The following is an 18,768-nucleotide window of genomic DNA, read 5'->3' as shown; positions in this document are numbered from 1 at the left end:
AATTGCTTAAAACAGCACCTGCAACATAGTAAATGTTTAAGAAATGTTAACTATCCTTTTATGTTGTTTTTCTTTGAATTTACAGGCACTTTTCTTTCACAGTTTAGCATTTATTTATATTCAGTATTCTTTAATTTGTTGTTTTGTTTTTTTTTTTCCTTGTCATTCTAATTAGAGAGATTACTTTTAGTTTTCTGGGGATAGAGACAGCATGCATTGTATAGTTCTCTTTAGCTCTGGTGTCTGGCACAGCAATGGTTATGTTGTTGGCATTCAGTATGTACTTAATTGATGTTATCATTGCTGAGTATGTCGTTCTTGGTCTTGAGTCTGATAATAATAGCTATCCTTCATTGAGTTCTTTTCTGTGCCAGACACTGTTCTAAATTTAGCCCCGTATTATTTTATTCTCTCAAAAACCGTATGAGAGTTCTCTTGTTATTCCCATTTTTTAGGTGAAGAAACTGAGGCACAGAGGAGTGGAGTGTTTTGCTCAAGATAGGAAAGCTGAGTCGGGGCGCCTGGCTGGCTCCGTCAGTGGAGCACGTGACTCTCCATCTTGGCATCATGAGTTCAGGCTCCACGTTGGGCATAGAGCTAACTTAAAAAACAAAGAAAGAAAAGAAAAGATCATAACACCAAGGAGTGGTGGAGCCAGGAGTAACACATAGGCAGTCTTAATTCAGAGCCTGTGCTCTTAATTAACCATTACATATTTTGACCTTTGATATTTAGTGCTCATGTTCAGTTTGGTTTAGAGCTTTCCTATTATAATAGAGTGGCTACTTTTTTTAAAGTCAGGTCATTTTCGTTGTATGAAAACAGAATATAAACCTAATTTTCAGAGTAACACACTGAGATGACTTTGTTGTCTTAATCACCACATAGGCCTTCATTTTCCCATTTGGTGTAAATAATGTTTTTTCCTTGAATTTATATATATTTTTTAATATACTATGACAGTAGTTGCTTTGATATGACTAGACCTTGATTTGGATTAAGGTTCATTCGGAGATTCAGATTCTGCTTAAAACTGATACCAGCTGAAAGTACATAAAGAGTGTTCGGTATAGAGTAGTTTGCAGTGTGGATATCAACTGTAATGTATAATAAGTTGATTTGTTTTGTAGTCTTCATAAAAGTTTTAGCCAGGACATGCTTTTAAAAATAGGATATCGGTGATGGAACTTGAGGTCTAGTTTTAAAAATAACAAAATTGCTTACACAGAACTGAAGGACTTGTCTTTCCATTTGGCCTAGTCATCTGGTTTCCAGGATTATGCAGCATTTCATAGAGGATTCTTTTCATCCAAAAGGTTGTAGCAAATCAGTCTAAGGTAAAAGTTTTATTTACTAGAATGCTTAGAAAAAGGGTTTTCTCATTAGTCAAGATGACCAGAAAACCCTTTTAGATTCAACCCATTTAATAAAAATCTTTCCAAAAAGTATCACTTTACTTTTTGATATTTTATGTACACTCCAGTGAAAATAACTATATATGTGAACATTCTATTCCTTTTTATGCCTTAAGCTCATTAAGGGGTGAAATTCTTCAATGGAAACTAGATGGCTCATTGAGTCATTATTTGTGTTTTAATGTTTATTTATTTATTTTTGAGAGAGAGAGAGAGAGAGAGAGAGAGAGAGAGAGAGAGACAGAATTCCAAGCAGGCTCCCCAAAGCCGAGAGCCTGACCCAGGGCTCGAACTCACAAACTGAGATCATGACTTGAGCCGAAACCAAGAGTCAGATGCTCAACTGACTGAGCCACCCTGGCGCCCCTCATTGAGTCATTAGTTTTTAGTAACCCCCTGGTGTTGGTGGTTATGGAGGGCAGTATACAAAAAATTCTGTTTCTTTGGATTCTAGTAAAGTAAGACACTACTCCCCTTATGATTTGAGTTTTGGGGTATCTGATACCTGAGTCTTGCTGGAAACTTTTAGGAAAATGCTTTAATATTCAGGAATTTAGAAAGAATTGTTGGAGGCATAGATTGATTTTGGTGCTTAGCTAGCAAATGGCCTTATAAGTCCCCCTCTCCTGCACTTTCATAACCCTCCCCCAACAAATTCAGGTAACCTCAACAAACAAGAGAAGTCAGGAGAATCTAGATGAAAAAGTTCTCAGCTGAGAATACACAAAGAACAGCTGATTTTAATTGATTTCCCCCCCATGTGCTAGAAAATTCCCACTGCTCTCTAGGGTATTTAATAAAGTTAAAAAAATTTTTTTTTTTACGTTTACTTATTTTTGAGAAACAGAGTGAGACAAAGCATGAGCGGGGGAGGGGCAGAGAGCAAAGGAGACACAGAATCTGAAGCAGGCTCCAGGCTCTGAACAAGTGGTCAGCACAGAGCCTGATGCGGGGCTCGAACCCACAAACTGGGAGATCATGACCTGAGCCGAAGTCGGGCAGTCAACCGACTGAGCTACCCAGGTGCCCCTATTTAATAAAGTTTTTAAAGTTTATTTTATTTTTTAGTGATCACTACACCTAACGTGGTGCTCTGACTCACGACCCTGAGATCAAGAGTTGCATGCTCGTCTGACTGAGCCAGCCAGGTGCCCTGGGTATTTAATAAGTTTTGATAGATGATTAATAACTTGATACTTTGACATATCTCTAGCGTTTCTAAGGAGAGTGCTCTACTTTATAAAGACAGTCAATGATAGGAGCTCTGTTTCCTTGAACTTTTTAAAGATCTACCTTAATGTGTCATCATACATTCAACCAACTATTTTCTGGAGGGGGGAGTGTGTGGGGTGTGTGTGTGTGTGTGTGTGTGTGTGTGCGTGCGCGCGCGGTTACGCAAATACAAAAATGAGTAGAATGTGGTCCCTGCCCTCCAGAGGCACAAACTCAGTCCAGTCTCATCTGTACACACGTGGAACCTCTCTAAGCCAAACTCTGGCTTGCCAAAAACACTCCTTGGTTACATAGCATCGTTCTGGGACTATGCTTATTCATATTGTTGAATTTTAGCACTGAGGAGTGATGGGAATACTCTGAGATCATTTCATTCTCACATAGTTGTAAATATTTTATGAGGAGGGGCGCCCGGGTGGCTCTTTTGGTTAAGTGACTGACTCTTGGTTTCGGCTCAGGTAAAGATCTCACAGTTCTTGGGTTTGAGTCCCACATCAGACTCTGCGCTGACAGCACACAGCCTACTTGGATTCTCTATCTCTCCCTCTCTCTGTGCCTCCCCCACTAATGCTGTCTCTCTCTCTCAAAATAAATAAACTTAAAAAAAAAAGGGGGGGGGGGTGCCTGGGTGGCTCAGTTGATTAAGCATCTGACTTCAGCTCTGGTCATGGTTCGTGAGTTTGAGCCCTGTGTCGGGCTCTGTGCTGACAGCTCAGGGCCTGGAGCCTCCTTCAGATTCTGTGTCTCCCTCTCTGTCTGCCCCTCCCCCACTCTCTCTCTCTCACTCTCTCTCTCTCTCTCTCTCTCTCTCTCAAAAATAAATACTACAAAATGTTTAAAGAAAAAAGAAAGAAAAAACAAGATTTTATAATGAGAAAACACCTCACCCCCACAACTAGTATTATAACGATAGTTAGTACTCAATATATGCAAGTTAAACCTGAATGCCACAGACATTTGGTGACAAGAAACCCAACTACATGAAATGAGCTTGGTTGGTGCCATACATCTAGTTAGTGGTCAAATCTGGCTTAGAGGTCAGGTCTCAATTATTCCTCGCTCATGTTCATTCATAGCTTTTGTCTTAAATAAAGTGTCATGATATAAAAGGGAGGTTAACTCAGTCAGCAATGACTTATGTACCCACTGGGTGCCTGGCACTCTGCTGGACTCTGGTGAGTACACAGGAGTGTTCCCAAAGGTGGGAGGGAGTTGGGAAGAGAACAGGTTAGAGCAAGGGCATCAGCCTACCTGGAGCAGAGAGCTGTTCAGTTGGGGAGTTATCAGATAAGCAGGGTGGGGCTAAGTGGAACACTGGAATTGAGACCTGCCCTGTGTTACTTCATTCTGTTTCCATTTAGCGTCAGCCTTTTGAGAAAACATAATGCGGCACGAAGAATATAGCCGTTGGAATTTGCCCTGGGCTTGAGTTCTGGTTATTACGATACTCCGTGGCTTCCCATTTCATTACAAGTTGAAGTCCTTGCTCTAGTTTACAAGGCCCTATATAATCTGGCCTCTGCCTCTTTGTCCACTTTTCCTCTCTCTTGCTTGCTCTACTTTAGCCACAATGGTCTCCTCACTGTTCCTCCTTCACAGGAAGCACTCTTGCCTCGGGACTTTGCCTTAATACTCTCTTTGTTAGAAAGCTTCTCCCCCATATATTTGCATAACTTGATCTTTCACTTCCTTTAGATCTCTTCTCTGTGTCACCTTCTCAGAGAGGTTTTCTCTAACCACCCTATGTAAAACGAGCACCCTCTCCTTGCCCTGTCTTTCCAGCCCTTACCTGAATTTATTTTTCTTTATAGTACTTATCACCACCAGATATATACTTATTGTCTCTTTAAAGTGTTAGCTTCTCTTTCTAAAAAATGTTTATTTATTTTGAGAGCGAGCTTGGGGGAAAGGCAGAGAGAGAGAGAGAGAGACAGACAGACAGACAGACAGACAGAAAGGGAGAGAGAGAAATCCCAAGCAGGCTCACGCTATCAGCACAGAGCCTGATGTGGGGCTTGATCTCACAAACAGTGAGATCGTGACCTGAGCCAAAATTGAGTTGGAGGCTTAACAGACTGAGCCACCCAGGTGCTCCTAAAATGTTACCTTCTTGAGAGCAGATTCTTCTAGAGCATAGGACAGTGTAAACTGGTATTCTGAATGAATGGAGAGACGGATGGATGGATGAATAAATGAGTGTTGTTGTGCTCGTGAGCCTCAGTGAGCCCATCTATAATATTGAGAGCATAATGCTTATTCAAAGGGTTTTTGGAATCAAATAAGATAATGCTTATCAAGTGTAAAGGAAAAATACTCCTGTGTTTCCTACACTTTAAATACTTCTGACATCAGATGTGTGGCTTTTCCATACACCAGACAATTCTGAGATTCTTCAAACACCAGTTGGATTTCTTACAATTTAACGCAATTCTGACACTTCTACCTGGAGTTATTATCAGATCCCACAGGTTAAGGACTGGGTCCCATGTGACTATCCCTTTTCAGATACCAGTTACAAGTTCGGTTGTCACATGTGCTTCTGACCAGTGGGCTGTAAAATCAGAGGTTCCCATGAGCCCCTCCTTGAGTTTGATTAATTTGTTAGGGCACCTCACATAATTCAGGAAAACATTTGCTTACTAGATTACCAGTGTATTATAAGAGAGCATAATTCGAGAACAGCCAGGTAGAAGAGATGCCCATTCAAGGAAGGGGCTTGGACACCCTCTGACACCGTCTGTGTATCTTCAGCTGTTGACCAACCCAGAAGTTCATCGAGTGTACTTGAAGAGTTTTTATAGAACTTAATCTGTAGTGCCTATCACCCTCCCGCCCCCCATTTCCCTAAAGTCTGTGGGTGGGGCTGAAAGTTCTAACCTTCTAATCACTTGGTCATTCTTCTGACTAGCCCCACCCAGCCTAAGGCTATCTAACTTTAAGTCACCCCAGGAGCATAAACTCAGTGTGCTCCGAAGGGGGTCTTTATGAATAACAAAAGACACTCCCATTGTGCACAAAATTCCAAGGGTTTTAGGTGCTTTGTGCCAGGATCTGGGGACAAAGACCCAATATATTTTCTATTATATCACATCAAGTACCTAACCAATTGTCTGGCACAGAAGAAATCCTCAATTAATGCTAATGCCCTCTTATAAATTATTTGTATGGATAATCAGTTGATAGCTCTAGTGGTATCCTGATTCCTATTTGACTGAGATAAGGGGAAATTCCATATGTCAGTGATGAAAAATTTTATCTTGTAGGATGCTGTCTTAGCAAAATTATGGTGTTTACATTTTCCTGTGGAACCATTAAGCTAAAAGGAACCCTCATTTAATAGAATAAATATATTTTATGAAGTTGGTCAAAAGGCACAATTTTAATCACTTGAACACTATATTTCTGTTATAAAATTGGAGTTACGTTTTTGCTAAAAAAAAAAAAAAAAAAAAAAAAAAAAACAGTCCCAAAATAAGATAAAATCATAATTTGAAGTGCTACAAGTTTATATATTCTTGACTTTGGAATTTTTTGTTTTATAACACGTATGATACAGCGATTTTGGCTAGAGAGAAGTAACTTGTACATATTGCTAAGGATGAGTTTGTTCAGTTTCTACTTGGGAGTAGAGTCACCCAACAATCAGATTTGGCTTAATCATTGTTTCTAATCAGACTTGGAAGCTATTAGTTTATCAGTGTTTTTGTAAGGTAACTGGTACTTAATAAACCTCAGCTTGCATTTTTACTATTCTTGGTGACCAAATTAGGGGCACGATTAAGACCTAGCCCCACTATCAACAATAGCCAAAGTATGGAAAGAGCCCAAATGTCCATCGATGGATGAATGGATAAAGAAGATGTGGTGTATATATATACAATGGAGTATTGCTCGGCAATCAAAAAAGAATGAAATCTTGCCATTGGCAACTATGTGGATGGAACTGGAGGGTATTATGCTAAGTGAAATTAGTCAGTCAGAGAAAGACAAACATCATATGACTTCACTCATATGAGGACTTTAAGAGACAAAACAAATGAACATAAGGGAAGGGAAACAAAAATAATATAAAAACAGGGAGGGGGACAAAACAGAAGAGACTCATAAATAATGGAGAACAAACTGAGGGTTACTGGAGGGGTTGTAGGAGGGGAGATGGGCTAAATGGGTAAGGAGCACTAAGGAATCTACTATTGAAATCGTTGTTGCACTATATGCTAACTAATATTGTAAATTTAAAAAAATAAAAAATAAAATGAAAAAAAAAAGACCAAACCCCAAATTTTGTTATTTTAAGGAGCACCCTATCATAAGAAAACAGTAATTTTTTTTAATTTTTAAATTCTTCTGTCTTCTAATCTTTTTTAAATGTTTATTTACTTGTTTTGAGAGAAGGGGAGAGAATCCCAAGTAGGCTCAGTGCTGTCAGCACAGAGCCCAACATGGGGCTGGATGCCACGAATCAAGAGTCAGATGCTTAACCATCTGAGCCATGCAGGCATCCCATGAACTACTAATTTTTATTTTTATTTTTATTTTTATTTTTATTTTTATTTTTTATTTTTGTATGTTTATTTATTTTTGAGAGAGAGAGAGTTGGGGGGGGGGGTGGGAAGAGCAGAGAGAGAGGGAGGCAGAGTATCTGAAGCGGGCTCTGCACTGATAGCAGAGAGCCCAATGTGGGCTTCAACTTACGAACCATGAGATCGTGACCTGAGCTGAGGTTGGACATTTAACCGAGTCAACCAGGTGCCCCAGGAACTACTAATTTTTAAAATTCAAAGTTCTAGTAAGTGAAGATTCTTTCTTACTGGATATGGAAGCATTGTATACGTTGCCCCTATAATATATATTATATACTTCCTCCTCATCTTCCACTAAGCCAGTCATTTAGCAGTCTGATATCTCACAAATGAAACTTTGGCATTAATACTGAGAGAATAGGAAAGCCCCTCACAAAGGAAACTGTGTTTTGGTTGGAGGAGCCATATACCTATTGTGTTATATTATCTCTTAAAGTTCTGGTGAAACTTGAATATAACCACGATTCCTCTGGTAAAAGAATATACTGTTATTATGTTCTATACCCCAGCAACTTGGAATAGAAGATAATGAATGCTCTTAAGCAAGCAAGCAAGCAAGCAAGGGGTGCCTGGGTGTCTCAGTCGGTTAGGCGTCCAACTTCGGCTCAGGTCATGATCTCACAGTTTGTGGTTTCGAGCCCAGTGTTGGGCTCTGTGCTGACAGCTCAGAGCCTGGAGCCTACTTCAGATTCTGTCTCCCTCTCTCCCTGCCTCTCCCCCCAACTTGTGCTCTGTGTCTCTCTCTCTCTCTCAAAAATAAACATTAAAAGAAAAAAACAACAAGCAAGCAAACAACAGAAAATAAATAAAACAAAATCCCAATCTCTTCAAGTGAATGAATGAATGAATCTATTTTCTTTATCCTCCCTGCCAACCAGCAAAAGAACAGAGAGCAGGATAAAAAGGAAATCAAAGGGTCAACTACACTTCAAAAAAACCCACAAAACCCAAAAATATTTAGAATAAGAAAAAAAGAAAAGAAATCAGCACTCTACTTCTGTTACACAAATCAGTAAGGTATACGGGGCCATTCACATTCCCAGGCAGGCTGGTGTTAGAGTCTTTCTTCTTACTGATAGAGGATCACTTCCTCTGGACCTCTGCTTTCCTAGTCCAGGGTTAGAGGCCTAAATATCTAGAATTTAAACATGAGCTAGTGTTAGCAAAATATCTAGGAAAAGATGGAGAACGTTATGTGAACAAAAACACATATTTGACTATAAGACAACATAAGTAAAAGAACATAGGCCTTAGAGTTTGATGTACCTGTGAGTGAATTTTTTGCCCTAACACTTATTGTGTGTCTTGACATAATTAACTTCTGTAAATTTAACTGATATAACTTTTCTAAATGTATTTCCTCATCTGCAAAATGAAGATATATCTACTTCGGATTGTTGCTATGAAAATTAATAAAATAACGCTTACAAAGCTCCTGATATAGTGCCTGGCACATAGAGGTGCTCAGTTGATAGTAATTTATTATTGATAACAAATGTACATTGTCTTTCCCAAAATGTTTGCTATAGAAAAATTATTGTATTATGAATTTAAATTTTCACTGTTAGGAGTTGATATTTGGTATTAAGGCCCCTTCCAAAGGTATTGAAATATTAAACCAGCACCATGGGAAATCTAGAAAATTTTGGAAGTTCTTTGAGAATGATGAACGAAACTGCCACCCCCTACTTGGTGACATAGTTACTCTATAGGAGAAAGGTGAACCTCGGTTAGTTTTAGAAGGGAATGTATATGCCACAGTTTTGATCACAGCATACTTTTTGTTAGTTGCATGAATTTATTCAGAATGTGGAGAGAGACCAGCGATCTAAGAAGTAGGGTGCTCATGATGAATGTATTTTTCTTTTAAATAAATCTTTTTCCCCCTTTCCCTAGCTGCTCAGATAAAGAATTTGATGAGCCAACTAGGAACTAAGCAGGATTCAAGCAAACTACAGGAAAATCTGTGAGTAGCTTCCTAACAAGGTTGGGTTTGGTGAGGGCCCTCTAGGATGCACTTACTGTCCTTGCTGCATGGCAGCTCACTTAGGTTTCAGGCCTATGGAGTCAGAATGACAGGCAGTGGGACATGAAGTAATAGTTGGATCTAGAAGAGGGGCACCAAAATATATTCATGGTTTGTGATCTCCATTGCCTTTCAAAATCCTTGAACTCCGATTCTTTCTTCCTTGGGCAGTTTAGGAATTTGAGGAAGTAGAGAAGGGAACTCCTACCACTGTTAAACTATATTCTGCCTAAATGAGCCTCCTTGTTGGCACAGGACTCCTGATGATCTGCAGAGGTCATCTAGTCTAGTGGGATTTCCAACTATAAACACTAGAAAAATGTATTCTGAATGACCGGAGGGGCGTCTGAGGGAGAGGAGAATGGACTGGTAGTAGGGACTCATGAATCTTTTTATTACATCCTCCTTGACCCCGTTTCTGCTTTCAGAAGTTTTATTCTTCATCTTTAAGATATATTGAAGGGTATTCTTTGTTTCCTGTCCTTGATGGTGTGAATTGAGAGACTGACTTACTACTCTGAGCTTTTTCTAGGGAGATGTGAAAAATCTTCGTGTTGGTCATGTGTTAGTCATGTCTGGGAGGTTCAGGCCCTTAATTGACTGCCTCTTGTTTTGACTCCCTTGTCTTTTAATCTTGGAGGCCCCTTTGCAGTGAAAAAACACTAACGATTAGTAGCGTGGTTTCTCTGTCCTCCCTTAAAACCTTTGTAGAAATGGCGAGAGAGTAGAGGAAACCATGACTAAAAGGAGCTCTTTTAGGGTTTCCACTACTTTCCAATCCCGCTTAATATAATGCATATTCTTTCCTCTTTAATTTCCCTTCTCTTATACTCTGTATGTGTTTTTACACAGTACAGGGCTTCTTTGTTTTGGAGGGAAGAGCCAGAAAGTCAAGCATGAAGGACAGTAGGGAGCCAAGTATAAAGCTGAAAAAGCACCAGCTTTAAGCAAGAACGTGGGTGTAGATCTTTGGAGGTTGTTCCCTAGGGTGGAAACTGTGCTTTTAGTGCATATTTCCTCCAACCCCCAGTGTCTGGATTTTGTCTCCAGTCAGTGGCCTGTGACAGGCAGCAGCTGTGCAGAACTGCCGGGCAGTTCAACGTAAATTTTGTGAGAACTCAGTGTGTTCCAACTATTCGAGTTAGGTGTGGGGGCAGCTGCTCTTAAATTTCTATCAGAACTGCTGATAGGCTTTTCTTGTCTCCGTGAAGAGTTAAAATACCTGATCCGCAGGTTTCACCGAGGCAGGTTCTTTCTACTGAGTGACATGTTTTTGACTGAGTCGTATTTGTGGAATTTTGTGTGTGGGGGGACCTGGGCCTCTGGGAACCCATTCCTTCAAGTACTGTTTCACTCCCTACATCGCAAGGCACTGTGAGCACAAGCTGGCACAAAGTGTGACAGCTCTTGAGCGGTGGGAATACCCTGAATCATGTCTTTTCTCTCTCAGGCAGCAGTTACAGCACTCCACAAATCAGCTTGCCAAGGAAACAAATGAGTTACTGAAGGAGTTAGGGGCCTTGCCTCTTCCCTTATCTGCTTCGGAACAGGTAGGTATTTTCTGGGGTGTATATGTGTGTATGTTTGTTTAATAGGAAAGGACTTCGTGAGAGAGAAAAAGTTTCCCAGACAAACAAAAATTAAAGGAGTTTGTGACCACTAAACCAGCCCTGCAAGAAATTTTAAGGGGGACCTTCTGAGGGGAGAAAAGATGAAAATATATATACATATATATAAATACCAAAAGCGACAAAAGATTAGAAAGGACCAGAGAACACCACCAGAAACTCCAACTCTACAAGCATCATAATGGCAATAAATTCATATCTTTCAGTACTCACTCTAAATGTCAATGGACTCAGTGCTCCAATCAAAAGACATAGGGTAACAGAATGGATAAGAAAACAAGGTCTGTCTATATGCTGTTTACAAGAGACCCACTTTAGACCTAAAGACACCTTCAGGTTGAAACTAAGGGGGCGGAGAACCATCTATCATGCTAATGGTCAACAAAAGAAAGCCAGAGTAGCCATACTTATATCAGACAATCCAGACTTTAAAATAAAGACTGTATCAAGAGATGCAGAAGGGCATTATATCATAATCAAGGGGTCTATAGACCAAGAAGACCTAACAATTGTAAACATTTATGTGCCAAATGTGGAAGCGCCCAAATATGTAAATCAGTTAATCACAAACATAAAGAAACTCATCGATAGTAATACCATAATAGTAGGAGACTTCACCCCACTCACAGCAATGGACAGATCATCTAATCAAAAAATCAACAAGGAAACAATGGCTTTGAATGACACACTGGACCAGATGGACTTAACAGATATATTCAGAACATTTCATCCTAAAGCAGCAGAATATACATTCTTCTCCAGTGCACATGGAACATTCTCCAGAATAGACCACATACTGGGACACAAATCAGCCCTCAGCAAGTACAAAAAGGTCAAGATCATACTGTGCATATTTTCAGACCACAACGCTATGAAACTTGAAATCAGCCACAAGAAAAAATTTGGAAAGGTAACAAATACTTGGAGACTGAAGAACATCCTACTAAAGAATGAATGGGCTAACCAAGCAGTTAAAGAGGAAATTAAAAAGTATATGGAAGTCAATGAAAATGATAACACCACAACCCAAAACCTCTGGGATGCAGCAAAGGTGGTCATAAAGAGGAAAGTATATGGCAATCCAGGCCTTCCTAAAGAAGGAGGAAAGATCTCAGATACACAACCTAACCTTACGCCTTAAGGAGCTGGAAAAAGAACAGCAAATAAAACTCAAAACCAGCAGAAGACAGGAAATAATAAAGATTAGAGCAGGAATTAATGCTATCGAAACCAAAAAAACCAGTCTAACAATGAAACCAGAAGCTGATTCTTTGAAAGAATTAACAAAATTGATAAACCACTAGCCAGTTTGATCAAGAAGAAAAAGGAAAGGACCCAAATAAAATCAAGAATGAAAGAGGAGAGATCACAACCAATACAACAGAAATAAAAACAATAATAAGAGAATATTATGAGCAATTATATGCCAATAAAATGGGTAATCTGGAAGAAATGAAAAAATTCCTACAAACATATACACTACCAAAACTGAAACAGGAAGAAATAGAAAATTTGAACAGACCCGTAACCAGTAAGGAAATCGAATTAGTAATCAAAAACCTGCCAAAAAACAAGAGTCCAGGGCCAGATGGCTTTCCAGGGGAATTCTACCAAACATTTAAGAAAGAGTTAACACCTATTCTCTTGAAACTGTTCCAAAAAATAGAAATGGAAGGAAAACTTCCAAACTCTTTCTATGAAGCTAGCATTACCTTGATTCCAAAACCAGACAGAGACCACGCTAAAAGGAGAACTGTAGACCAATTTCCCTGATGAATGTGGATGCAGAAATTCTCAACAAGATATTAGCCAACTGGATCCAACAATACATTAAAAAAGTTATTCACTGTGACCAAGTGAGATTTATACCTGGGATGCAGGGCTGGTTCAATATCCACAAAACAATTAATGTGATTCATCATATCAATAAAGAAAGGACAAGAACCGTATGATCCTCTCAATAGATGCAGAGAAAGCATTTGACAAAATACAGCATCCTTTATTGATAAAAACCCTCAAGAAAGTAGGGATAGAAGGAGCATACCTCGAGATCATAAAAGCCATATATGAACAACCCAACACTAATATCATCCTCAATGGGGAAAAACTGAGAGCTTTCCCCCTAAGGTCAGGAACAAGACAAAGATGTCCACTCTCGCCACTGTTACTCAACATAGTATTGGAAGTCTTAGCCTCTGCAGTCAGACAACACAAAGAAATAAAAGGCATCCAAATCGGCCAGGAGGAGGTCAAACTTTCACTCTTCACAGATGACCTGATATTCTATATGGAAAACCCAAAAGATTCCACCAAAAAGCTGCTAGAATTGATTCATGAATTCAGCAAAGTTGCAGGATATAAAATCAATGCACAGAAATTGGTTGCATTCCTATACACCAACAGTGAAGCAACAGAGAAATCAAGGAATCGATCCCATTTACAGTTGCACAAAAAACCATAAAATACCTAGGAATAAATCTAACCAAAGAGGTGAAAAACCTATACACTGAAAACTATAGAAAGCTTCTGAAAGAAATTGAAGAAAACACAAAAAAAAATGGAAAAAGATTCCATGCTCCTGGATAGGAAGAACAAATATTGTTAAAATGTCAATACCACTCAAAGCAATCTACATATTCAATGCAATCCCTATCAAAGTAACACCAGCATTCTTCACAGAGCTAGAACAAATAATCCTAAAATTTGTATGGAACCAGAAAAGACCCTGGATAGCCAAAGCAATCTTGAAAAAGAAAACCAAAGCAGGAGGCATTACAATCCCAGACTTTAAGCTATACTACAAAGCTGTAATCATCAAGACAGTATGGTACTGCCACAAGAACAGACACTCAGATCAATGGAACAGAATAGAGAACCCAGAAATGGACCCACAAACGTATGGCCAACTAATCTTTGACAAAGCAGGAAAGAATATCCAATGGAATAAAGACAGTCTCTTCAGCAAGTGGTGCTTGGAAAACTGGACAGCAACATGCAGAAGAACCTAGACCCACTTTCTTACACCATACACAAAAATAAACTCAAAATGGATGAAAGACCTCAATGTAAGACAGGAAGCCATCAAAATCCTCAAGGAGAAAGCAGGCAAAAACCTCTTTGATCTTGCCCACAGCAACTTCTTACTCAACACGTCTCCAGAGGCAAGGGAAACAAAAGCAAAAATGAACTGGGACCTCATCAAAATAAAAAGCTTCTGCACAGTGAAGGAAACAATCAGCAAAACTAAGAGGCAACCGACAGAATGGGAGAAGATATTTGCAAATGACATATCAGATAAAGGGTTAGTATCCAAAATCTATAAAGAATTTATCAAACTTAACACCCAAAAAACAAATAATCCAGTGAAGAAATGGGCAAAAGACATGAATAGACACTTCTCCAAGGAAGACATCCAGATGGCCAACCAACACATGAAAAAATGCTCAACATCACTCATCATCAGGGAAACATAAATCAAAACCACAATGAGATACCACCTTACACCTGTCAGAATGGCTAACATTAACAGCTCAGGCAACAACAGATGTTGGCGAGGATGTGGAGAAAGAGGATCTCTTTTGCATTGTTGGTGGCAATGCAAGCTGGTGCAGCCACTCTGGAAAACAGTATGGAGATTCCTCAAAAAGCTAAAAATAGAACTACCCTATGACTCAGCAATTGCACTACTAGGCATTTATCCACGGGATACAGGTGTGCTGTTTTTTGTTTTTTTTTTTAATTTTTTTAACGTTTATTTATTTTTGAGACAGAGAGAGACAGAGCATGAATGGGGGAGGGTCAGAGAGAGAGGGAGACACAGACTCGGAAGCAGGCTCCAGGCTCTGAGCTGTCAGCACAGAGCCCGACGCGGGGCTCGAACTCACGGACTGCGAGATCATGACCTGAGCCGAAGTCGGACGCTTAACCGACCAAGCCACCCAGGCGCCTCCAGGTGTGCTGTTTTGAAAGGACACATGCACTCCCACGTTTATAGCAGCACTATCAGCAATAGCCAAAGTATGGAAAGAGCCCAAATGTCCATTGATGGATGAATGGATAAAGAAGATGTGGGATATATATACAATGGAGTATTACTCGGCAGTCAAAAAGAATGACATCTTGCCATTTGCAACTACATGGATGGAACTGGAGGGTATTATGCTAAGTGAAATTAGAGAAAGACAAAAATCCTATATCTTCACTCATATGAGGACTTTAAGAGACAAAACAGATGAACATAAGGGAAGGGAAACAAAAATAATATAAAAACAGGGAGGGGGACAAAACAGAAGAGACTCATAAGTATGGGGAACGAACAGAGGGTTACTGGAAGAGTTGTGGGAGGGGGGATGGGCTAAATGGGGAAGGAGCATTAAGGAGTCTACTCCTGAAATCACTGTTGCACTATATGCTAACTAACTTGGATGTAAATTTAAAAATAATTTGAAAAAATAGGAAAGGACTTCGTTTTAACGGGAAGGCAGTGTGTGAAACTAAAGTGACTTGGCCTTTGGTGCTAGGTAGACCTTCTCTGACCCTCAGTTTCCTTATCTGTAAAATGGGGTTATGTGACTGTTGTGACGATAGGAAGAATGTATGCACCAGATCTTGCAGAGTGCCTGGCAATTAGTAGCTACTCAATATCTGCGGCTATTTTTAATAATAACATTGAATATATTAATAAAATGAGCTTAACTGGAAAGGAATCTCAGCGTTTGCATCTCTGGGGTTTGGCTAGCAGCTTTATGTTTGGTCCTGCTTTGTTTTGCATGCAGTCTCTGTAAATAATTTCAATCAGATGTTTTTCCTTTCTATTTTGCAGTTACTTTCATATCCCATCATGAGTCACTGATAGGCCTCAGGTTGAAGAAGTGCTCAGGGGAAAAGATGTCTCTTTTCAAGTTATTTTATTCAGTGGTCATTGAAATCCTTTAAAAACACACACTTTTTACTGGAGTTCATTGTTCCCTTGATGTGCCAGGCCTTTTCTTCACATGTTCCTGAAGTCAGTGTGCCTCCTTCTTTATTGTGGTTTGACCTGTTATTCCCTATCATTCATGGTCTACCTCAAATCCTCTCCTCCTAGAAAAAAACCTTCTCCATCTACCTTAGCCTACTGTGATTCCATTTGGCTTTTTATTATTGAATTTTTTTATGATGTTTTATCTCTGATGGCTCTAAAGACAAGGCCTACAACTTCCCTATTCTGGATTGTTTTTCATCGTGTGAGTTGTAGCTAGGTGGAATGTGAAATAATTCTAGTGTGCTGTGATCATTTAAAAAAATGAAATAGAGGCACCTGGGTGGCTCAGTCAGTTGAGCATCTGACTTCGGCTCAGGTCATGATCTCTCAGTTTGTGAGTTTGAGCCCCACATCAGGCTCTGTGCTGACAGCTCAGAGCCTGGAGCCTGCTTCGGATTCTGTGTCTCCCTCTCTCTCTGCCCCTCCCTGACTCACGCCTCTGTCTCTCTGTCTCTTTCTCTCTCAAAAGCAAATAAACATTAAAAATGTTTTTAAAAATGAAATAGAGTAGAAATATCAGAATGTATACCATGTAGGGGTACCTGGGTGGCTCAATTGGTTAAGCATCTGACTGTGGCTTAGGTCATGATCTCACGGTTCTTGAGTTCAAGCCCCGCATCAGGCTCTCTGCCATCAGCACAGAGCCTGCTTCAGATCCTCTGTCCCCCTCACTCTCTACCCCTCCTCAACTAGAGCACATGTATGCATGCTCTTTCTCTCTCTCTCTCAAAAATAGGAGCACCTGAGTGGCTTGGTTGGTTAAGTGTCTGACTTCAGCTCAGGTCATGATCGCATGGTTCGTGAGTTCAAGCCCTGCGTTGGGCTCTCTGCTGTCAACGCAGAGCCTGCTTCAGATTCTGTGTCTCCCTCTCTATCTGCTCCTCCCCCGTGCTCCATCTCTCAAAAATAAACATTTAAAAATAAATTAATTAATTACTTAAAACATGAAAAAACATGTGTGCCATGTAATAAAGGGAAATATATATTACAGGAAGCTTCTATTTCATACATATGTGTATATATGGTAGTAGGTCAAGATGTCACATTCTTCTTTTTTTTTTTTTATGTTTATTTATTTTTGAGAGAGGTGCTAGTGGGGGGGTGGGGTGCACGCATGAGCTGGGGAGGGACAGAGGCGAGAATCCCAAGCAGGCTCTGAATTGTCATTGCAGAGCCAAGATAGGGGGTTTGAACTCATGAACCATGAGATCAGGACCTGAGTGGAAATCAAGAGTCAGATGTTCAACTAACTGAGCCACCCAGGTCCCCCCCCTCAAGATGTCTCATTCTTACTGCATGTCTCCATCAAAAAGCTTGAAAATGTAAGGGGCGCCTGGGTGGCGCAGTCGGTTAAGCGTCCGACTTCAGCCAGGTCACGATCTCGCGGTCAGTGAGTTCGAGCCCCGCGTCAGGCTCTGGGCTGATGGCTCAGAGCCTGGAGCCTGTTTCCGATTCTGTGTCTCCCTCTCTCTCTGCCCCTCCCCCGTTCATGCTCTGTCTCTCTCTGTCCCAAAAATAAATAAAAAACGTTGAAAAAAAAATTAAAAAAAAAAAAAAGCTTGAAAATGTTAGTTTAACCCATACCTGAAGCCTGTGTTTAGTCTTTGGAGTTTTGGCGCCCCCTTGCACAGGAGAGGAGCCAAGACTAGATGCTTTGTCGTGCTACAAAGTAGCTACGATAAAAAGTGATCTTAATGTAATCAGCTTTGGTTATCCTTGTGTGTGCTGCTCAGTTGTTACTCATACTGATATTTCACTTAGGGACCAGTTCCCCTTGCCGTCCAATATCCCCATATTGTTCCCAAATTACCCCTTTCCTCTTCCCAGCTGGGCTTGTGGATGGTTTTAGTAGTAATGAAAAAGGAGTCTAAGGGTTTGATGAAAGCTGAGTGTTGAAAGTACTGAAAAGTTAAATAGTAGCCTAAACAAAAATAGTTAAATCTGCTACCAAAAAAAAAAAAAAAAAAGGGTTAAGTGTATTTCAAAATCAAAAAGAAGTTATTTTTGGATCATGCATGCTGTTGTTCCCTTCCATTATCTTGGATCACTAGGAACACAAAATAGATCTACAATTGTAATTCCTTGATTCCCTTCCCCTGTTGTGCTGAATACCCTTTTCCCTTTCGATTCTTTTTTCATCTCATCAGTCTTAGCCTTACCACCATCTTTTTGCTGCAGTTCTGTGTATCAGACCATATATCCTGCTTTCGGTCTTTTTTCACCCTTATGTGCTATCAGCAGTGATCTTCTATTTGCCAAATATAGTGGCCTTTTTTGAGTTTTGTTTTTTTTTTTAATTTTAGAGAGAGAAGAGGGAGCACGAGCAGGGGAGAGGGGCAGGGGGAGAGAGGGAGAGAGAGAATATCTTAAACAGGCTCTGTGCTCAGCATGGAGCCTGATAACGGAGCTCAATCCCACGACCCTGGGATCATGACCTGAACTGAAATCAAGAGTTGGACGCTCAACCGACTAAGCCACCCAGGTGCCTACCCCCTTTTTTCTTTTATTTTTGTTTTAATGTTTATTAATTATTGAGAGAAAGAGAGAGAGCATGAGCATGGAGGGACAGAGAGAGGGGGGAACACAGACTGTGAAGCAAGCTCCAGGCTGTGAGCTGTCGGCACAGAGCCCAATGTGGGGCTTGAACTTGCAAACCAAGAGATCATGATCTGAGCCGAAGTTGGACGCTTAACCGATTGAGCCACCCAGGCACCACCCCCTCCCCCCCCCCCCCCCGCCGGCTTTTTTTGGAGAGTTTAGTCACTCTTCTGTTTCATTTGAAACAGCCCATCTTGCCTATACTGAAACTTTCTTCTTCTTTCCACGATCCCCTTTCAGTCTGTCCCCCAACTCTGGTATC

At 40.3% G+C, this 18,768-nt stretch overlaps 1 protein-coding gene across 1 annotated transcript in view; it reads left to right on the top strand.

Annotated features, from left to right (window-relative positions):
* STX12 (syntaxin 12) overlaps positions 1–18,768 on the top strand; it is a 42,450-nt gene that overhangs the window by 5,824 nt on the left and 17,858 nt on the right. Inside the window, exons 2-3 of the mRNA XM_058718432.1 lie at positions 9,128–9,197; positions 10,708–10,807. Coding sequence (XP_058574415.1) covers positions 9,128–9,197; positions 10,708–10,807 — 170 coding nt within the window. The remainder of the gene's footprint in view (positions 1–9,127; positions 9,198–10,707; positions 10,808–18,768) is intronic.

This window comes from Neofelis nebulosa, chromosome 2 (genome assembly GCF_028018385.1).
Source record: "Neofelis nebulosa isolate mNeoNeb1 chromosome 2, mNeoNeb1.pri, whole genome shotgun sequence".
Lineage (NCBI taxonomy): Eukaryota > Metazoa > Chordata > Mammalia > Carnivora > Felidae > Neofelis > Neofelis nebulosa.
Note: the sequence above shows the minus strand (reverse complement) of the source record. Positions and strands in the feature narration are given on the sequence as shown.